Raw genomic sequence first — 7,974 nt, 5'->3', positions numbered from 1 at the left:
GAGCACAACAAACGAAAGAACTCGTCATTGTCAAAATGAAACGAATTGAGATGTTTGGTGATGAAGAAAGAGGAAAACTAGCTGTGAGCGAAGAACGACTATCGGGGAAAAGTAGAAACTTTTCCTTGTACGACTCCGAGTACGGGAGATGCGCTTTGCTCCGAGATTTCCCAGGGTATCATTTCCAGAGTTCTTGGGCTTTAGGTACAAAATTACACTGCTCAAAAATTCCTTTTGGATGTTTAGGCTTATCTCTGCGATAAGAATATAGAATGTCGCATTCTCGGGCGACAAACTGATAACCCAGCGGTTTTGTTATCTGAATAAAATAGCACCAAAAACGAGGGTATCTGTACCCGGATTCTCCTTTTCCGACAAGTAATAAAGTTATGTTTGAGTATCGATTGCGGCCGGCACACGCCTGTGAATTATACCAAAATATGACCAAAGGCGAGCAATTCTTGGGTATTGCATTCGTATCCTTATAATCATTTTTAAAAGAGCATGTTGAAAACTCTTTGTTTTCGTCAAATCATCAACGACCGCTCCAAAACCTTTACTAGTTTGCGGCCTTTTTTCATCACTTCGTAATTGTCACGAATGGTATTAAATTCCTAATGCAATTTTCTTTAAGTATACCCCCACTTTAACAGTTACAGAGGGGTAAAAAGCCATCACTCTGATGATCTGAGCCAAAAGTTTATTTTTAGACCAAATATTGGCAAACAGGGTACACCTTTAGTTAAAAATAGTACAACAATTATTGGATCGGCCGCGTTTCTGCCTAAAGAATAAATAAATCATTTGAATATTTACATTCGGCAAGTCCAATAATAGACCAATAGTCGATTGTTCGATAATAAATTTTATAATAAGGTCGAGCCGAGTTACACTGTTCGATGCAATTAAGATACCTGCTTATCTGGCCGATTAATACGAAAATTAGGTATAAATATTTAAATGTAACTGCGATATTAAGTGAGTTTCCTGGCCGAGGGCAAGGAGTGCACTGATCAGATAACACACCCTAACGATAAACTTAACGGGAAACAATATTATAGATTTATATTACAATGAACATATAGGATAAGATTTAGAATTCTAAAATCTGGTGTCGCCGTTCTACAGCATGTTCCTTATAAACGATCTCTGATCTTTCCGCGAAGCCAAATTAAAATGCTACCTCTCCGCTTGTGTCGAACAGACAGTTCATCCGAACCCCATTTCTAAAATCCCTTCGGAGTGCAGTGTATCAGTGATAATTTTAATGCGATTATGCAAACCAAATTATCTCTAGAGATAAAATTTAGTGTAAACACAGTCGTGTTTGTTGTAAGGATTCCAGGCTGGCTGTTGGAATTCACGCCACTCGCAATTTCGGGATGCTTGCGGCTTTGATCCCATCACGTGTTGATTGTTTCGGGAACCTCGAGAACCCTTGGCCAAGCAGCACCTACGAGTGATAACAGTTTCTGTTATCAAACCCGTGGCCGGGTGTTGATTAAATGAAAAGCAGCAATCCTCTGGCGTTACTGCATTTCGATTTAGCACCTCTGATACCTAACTCCACCAGGGGCGTGCACGCACGTCCATGACCGTTCGTATTCTTGCTTTCATTTGCAACCGCAACGTTCGACCACCATATCCTCATACTTCTTATAAACAATATTGCCATTAGTGTCGACATAAAGGATGCTAATGGCGCTGAATTTATTGGGAGAGCAACACGCTTGTGGAGCGAGGGTCGGTGCCACAGAGTTCAAAATTGTTTGCACCGTAGCATGGTTCGTAGGTTTTAAATAATTGTCTATGGGAAACCCGCACAAGCCCTCGCATAAGTAAGCATTGTATCCCCTCGGTGCTATCACCCAGTTAGACCAGCCCAACTGGTTAAAATCGACAGACATCGGCTTACGGCGACAAGAATCCTTTTTACGCCGTCTTTTGGATTTCGCCCCTCGCCGAGATTTCTTATTTCCCCAGAGTTTGTACTTAGCGTCTCTTTTCACCCGCTTGTGTTTAATATCTCCGTCGTCGGTGAATTTTGTCATCGATATTGCGTTACTGGGGTCTTTGTTTTCTATTGACACTGGCTTCCGGATTTCTTGACTGGACTTTCCATCGGTCGAGAACACTACAAGTAGAGCGTGTTTGTTGTGAAGCCGTCCGGCTTTCGAAAATCCTACTTGTTCCGGAGGGACCAGTTCTCCACTTGTCACGGATTCCACGCGTAATTCAAGAACCGTCGAGCTGATTTTCGCTCTCTGCACCTTTTCAACTGATCTTTTGACAGAAAACACGTTCCACTGATCTGAAGAGCCGTCCGAAGTGTCAAACTCAAATGAATCGAGAAGTTCTAGACTGGAATTTGACTGAAACGGAGCCAGTGTTGGTATCTCTACGTTGCGTTTGCCATAAATCTTCGCTCTGTAAGTTGTCCCGTGGATCTCTGACAAAGATTTACCTTCAACGGAGGTCGGTAGCCTCAACACACGAAGTCTTGCGTCGAGAATCTTGTCTGAAGAGGGCAGGTTACTGACATTAAAATTAAGCACTTGGTGGCTTGTAGGTGTGATGGAGTTGTCTGATCTTTCTGGAAGACAAAAACAATGATGAAATTATCAGCGAGGTCAATATATATGGATATGGGACACAGAACGCTGAATTAAGAAAGACTAGAAATGGAATCACTAGTTTGACAGAAGGCAAAACAAATAGAAACAACAAGAAACACTTACGAAGAAAACCTCAACAAAATAATAATAAACTGACCTTGATCTACAATACCAACAACAGAAGTCGGTGGCATGTCTGAGTTGCTGAATGTTTTGTAGTTTCCGTTAGATAATTTTTTATACACCTCTATCATGAAACTGTGAGGAATTACATGGCGTCCGGGAGAGGGAAGGCTGTCCAGGCCCAAAATTGACAGCAGCCGCCTTTGCGCCATCTCCACAGCCCGCTTTCTCATGAAAGGACGAGTCCACAATTCCCACTTTCTTTTGAGGCCGTCTCTTGAGTGTGGCTCGCAGCACGACTCAGCTAAGCCCAGGAGAAGAATCGGTGAGAGCCATAAGAGTGTTGCTCCAGGTTTCATCTTGATTCGCGCTCAGTGCAAAGTAGCCAAAAATTCCTGACTTCCTGCCCACTTAATCTGCACACGAATTTCAGACTTGATTCTTCGATCGCGATGATGTATTCTTGAACTCTTAAAGCGATCGAGCATTATTTATTGTACAGCAATTAACTGTTCTCTCTTGTTTCGCCCCGGGGACAAAGAACATTTCACTGCCACTAATTGGTTGAAATGTGCTCGTGTTTAAAGATGCGATTTTTATCAAAAACCTGTGATTATGAACTCTAGGATTGGCTGCCTAGTAATACGATATTTCCAAATGAAATTAGCTTTGCGCGCTGCGATTGGCTGACGCGACCCATAAACACAGGTATCCATGGATTGGCATTGATATGTTTGAAGGCCTTTGTTTTCTGGGTTGAACTGAGATATATTTACTAAAGAGAGAGTTCTGCTGCAGCGTCCTTTGAATATCCTTGAATAGAAAATGACATTAACATAAGAAAGGGTCCAATATTTGCTCTCTTGAGCAACGCAGAACGTTTACACAGTCCATTAGCTCCCACACTTAGCCAAGGAAATATTTTCACATAAGCCAGATGTAAGATGTCAAGATCGAGGGCATAGCTTACATAGTCTTGAACTACGTCAAAAAAGAACATGTTACGAGAGCCCAATCCGGAAATAGGACATTGCTTTGCGTGTACATCTATAAATACGAAGAAGTATTTCCTGAGAGAGGAAATTTTTGAGTACTCAAAACCTGCGAGCTAATCTATCATGTTGATCGCGGTTAAAACAAAAAGAAAATTGCTCCAATGCGCTGCGAGAAACATACATCTGTGCGATGTGATTAAAAGTGCTTCTTATTATGTGTTGCACATGTGGAAACACCTAGACTTTCTTATCAGCAAAAAATCCTGTCTATGGGCGAAGTCAATACTCATAGGTTATCACAGAAGCATTTCATGGTTATTTGTGGCATAAACGTGGAATCCTCGATGGGATTAACGGGCAAAATCCGCCGGCCATTTTGTAATAAAGAGTTGAGAACAAGTTATACCTGATATCTGAAAGCTAAGCACACCTTGAGAGAGATTTTATTTCGACATAAGTCAAACCGAACTGAAGGAAAAGCGGCTTTGAATTGGACTTTGCTGAGTGAAATCTTCTCTTAAGTCTTAAACCTAACATCCTAAATAATAGGACCAGACGGGTTTTATCAACCTTATTTCCCGCAATGACAGAGGTTACATCATACTCGATGATTATTATCTCAAGGCAAGTCATCCTGGACCGCAGCTTTTGATCCTCGTTGTAAGTCCTTTCCCGTCCGTGAGAGAACGGACAGATATTCTCACCGAACGAATCTTAAACTTGTACTGAGTCCTTTCAACACCTCCACTAGTCTCAAAATTGACAATTACCACCCAGACTGAAGTAATTCGCAGGTCATTAATCAGGCGAAACGCTTCGAAACTTGTCGCCTGCATCCTTTGACGAAACGCCCTCCTGGGGTCGCATTGCTTTTCAATCAAACGCTGCTCCTGCGCGATCTATATTTGAATAAATTGTTCAGATTTTCTCATCGTACGTGCAAATATTTTCATTGTTGACACTCTAGTTATGGGTGTTTTTAGAAAACATTCCCACCTCTTACTATTCTCCATAGACGTAAAATAAACAATTGCCGTGAGATTTTCGTGCTATGACACAACAAAACAACAAAGTGGTGTTTTCCAAACGCTTCGGATGTCTAACCACTTTCACACCTCAAAACGGCCGGCAAACACAACTTATCTTAACTTTGACAAGTGAAGATAAACAATTCCCAAGACTTAAATAGTATAGAAGGAAAAGTTCGTTTGAAAATTTACAGAATCTTCCCAGGGAGTGCACAAGTGTGCCGCTCTTCAAGAGAAACAGGAGATATAAAACGGCCACGCTTCCTTTGAATACGTTGCTTTGGGTGAAACTATTAAACTGTTTTACCATAGCACTTAGTAGATTCATTAGTTTGGTGATTAATGGCAGGAAATGGCGAACGAAGATCTAAAAGACACATTTAATTATTTCGAGGTAATTAATCAACTTCAGTCAACTTCTAATACAATTAGACACACTTCATTTCTTTCCAACAATGTAACAACTTACGCTTACGTGGTGTATTTTACTCAATTGAAATAATCACATGTTTTGCTGCCCTATTCACGTACAGACGGCCGGTCGTATTGAAAGAGAAGTAGGAACAAAAGCTTCAAAAAACATTGTTTTCGTTGGCTTATTCAATAAATACTTAAACTACAGGAAAGTTTCTTTCGGTCTCGGCGAACTGGAAAAAAATTGCGCAAATGGCGCCACAGCCTGGAGACATTTGCCGAAGATTAGACAGTGTCAAATGGGTGAAATATGATTTCTAACGGTAAGGAAGTAAGATTATATATGCTATATGCGGAAAGGAAACATCTTCACCTGAATTCACATAAGCTTAGCTTGCTTCATTTAGTTGAATCTTGCAAGTTACCGGTCGGCAAGGAATTGAGCCGGAAGACATCACAAAATCTACGTTTAGTTGCGTTGCCGTGTGATACACACGCAGTCGGCTGCAGCACCTCCTTGGTGACAAAAAGTCTGCTGAACAATACGGGAAGTCAGTAGCATATATTTAATTGATTAATTCTCGTCTAAGCTTCGAAGACAGCCGCTTTAATCAAACCACGATTTTCATTTGAAGTACCTTGTTTACCGTAGGCTTAGTGTGGTGTGAAAACTGCCAATTTATCAGCTTTAATTTCAGTTTTAAAGCTCGAAACCGTACAAAAGCTGAAAGATTAATATTTTCATATCATTTTCCGGGCTCCCATAGGTAGCAAGCTCAACGTGAAATAAAGATTTCAAAGTTTATCGCACAGAAGACTGCAAGACACACACACACACACACACACATTCAGTAGTCATCATCTTAAAATGCTTGCTTCGACAGATTTCGGCTCATTGGCGCACACGCGAAAAACATTTTAAAAATGGCATTATGGGAAATAATTCTGTAGCTGTAAGAGTGTGTTTTCAAGCGTCAAAATTCACTTTGAAACTTCTGACATTGCAAAACAGTTTGGTAGAAGAAGAAGAAATCTGAAGCAAGAACAACCTTCTGGTTTAATGTAGTGAGACTCGTAGGAGGAAAATTATATCGGCTTTGTCACAAGTTACAAGGGAATTAACTTTCACAAAAAGATTCAACTCTACACACGAAAGTCGGAATTTTACCCTTATTTTTATAGAAATACGTTGAACGAATCACGTTAGGCCATCGGAAACTTTCCAAGTATCTTAAGGTGAGGACATTGCATGAGAGTTTCCCGATCACCTTCATTCTTGCCCCACAAGGTCTGAATTACAAGGAATTTCTGCCCTATATCAAAAGTTTCTGGGGGTGTGTGTTTCTACCTCCGGCGGGGCTTAAATCTCGAGTTTAATGTGGTGATCGAACAATCTCCTAGCAGGCCTTACTGTCATCGAACAATTGATGGAAATTAATTAACGTTTGTCGAAACTTATTCCAATCCATGTGTGACGGTAGACTGATTAAAAGAAACGATACATAAGGGATCTCTCAAACTTATCTTGTAATTCTTAAAGCAGAATATATCAACTTTGTTTTGATATGTTTTTGTTTACAATGTTTCGACCACAGATGAACAAATATTGAGGCCAGTAGGAAGTTGCTTCCAGTATGACGAAGCTGATTGTCGAGTATTTTTTCCCATGTTAAACTGGCTGTCTATCCTAAGGCCCTGCCGATCGTGTTTGTAGAATTTTAAGTGTTTCTCCTTTGAGGCTAAGCATTTGAAGTGTGTGCGAATTCAAGAAATTTAGTGAAGATCCTGTTTCGACTCATTAAGAAGTGGAATGTTTGACAAATACGTAAGAAACCATAGTTCCCCCGCAAACAAGAGTGTAGCCGACATGGACTTAAGCAGTTAATCATGATTTCGCATCTGTAAAATTCGTTCTGGACTGCTACCACTCAAGCAGTGCGTTGAAGCATGTACATTTTTGTAGGTCTTTCTCTGAAACTTGTTCAATTGTCACAAATCTATTTGAAGACCACTTCAGCGCTTTCCAGCGGGAAGAAGTAATATTTCGTGCACGGGTTGGGCCAAACGGAAATTGCTCTAGCGGCTTTAACTTTTCATGAATACCAGCCCTAGCGGAGGTGTCTTCGTTCAACAGAGCAGAGGAGGATAAAACGAGCTTAATTTGCACCACGGAGGTCATTGATAAAAAATTAACAGTTTCACCCACGTAGTTGTAAAGTCGGTAGGATTAAACAAGTTTCCACAAGAAGCTGGAATGATTCTGTAGCCGTTAAGTGTCGTGCGCATGCCCATTACCCCAACCTCTCAAGACATTTGAAAATTTGCTAAAACGCAATCATTGAGGCTTGGCCTCGAGAACTGACTCTCATTCTGACATGGTTGAGTGGAACAAGACTTCATGACAGAAAAGTTGGCACTGATATAGCATACCCGTGCTACGCAACACACGAAACCAATCTACAAAAGGAAAGGCTTTTATAATACTCTATTAGGCACTCATTTTGACACCTTTGTCTTTCCTAGAAAATTTTGTCAAACGACATTGTTTTATATGATTGGATTCCTTAAATTGTTTTGTAGGCCAGTGCCAAAACTCAGACGTCAAATGCTGTTAAAATTGTACTCACGAAGATGACAGTTAAAACCCTCAAGTTCCTTTGACGGTAACTTGCGATCGCGTCCCGTACGCATTTTCGAGGCTCCTAGATTTTGACTTTCCTTCGATTCTGTAGCGCTCCAACAATAATCTCTCGATTTATTTCATGCGGACATATTGCGGACCTACGTTCTGTGAAACTT

General features: G+C 40.7%; 1 protein-coding gene across 1 annotated transcript; it reads right to left on the bottom strand.

Moving 5' to 3' along the window:
• Nucleotides 1-683: 683 nt before the first annotated feature.
• LOC138003830 (growth/differentiation factor 6-B-like) lies at nucleotides 684-4,126 on the bottom strand. Its single transcript, XM_068850095.1, has 2 exons — nucleotides 2,773-4,126; nucleotides 684-2,593 (listed from the first exon to the last, which is right to left on the bottom strand). Exons 1-2 carry the CDS (start codon nucleotides 3,095-3,097, stop codon nucleotides 1,614-1,616), a joined length of 1,305 nt encoding a protein of 434 aa, XP_068706196.1. The 5' UTR covers nucleotides 3,098-4,126; the 3' UTR covers nucleotides 684-1,613.
• Between the last annotated feature and the right edge of the window lie 3,848 nt (nucleotides 4,127-7,974).

This window comes from Montipora foliosa, chromosome 5 (assembly GCF_036669935.1).
Source record: "Montipora foliosa isolate CH-2021 chromosome 5, ASM3666993v2, whole genome shotgun sequence".
NCBI classification, from domain to species: domain Eukaryota; kingdom Metazoa; phylum Cnidaria; class Anthozoa; order Scleractinia; family Acroporidae; genus Montipora; species Montipora foliosa.
This window is presented reverse-complemented; position numbering and strand designations above follow the sequence as displayed.

Coding starts and splice junctions, on each gene's coding strand:
- LOC138003830 (XM_068850095.1), bottom strand. CDS start 3,097: ATGAAACCTGGAGCAACACTCTTATGGCTCTCACCGATTCTTCTCCTG. Junction 2,594..2,772: donor TGTTGGTATTGTAGATCAAG/GTCAGTTTATTA, acceptor TTTGTCTTCCAG/AAAGATCAGACAACTCCATC.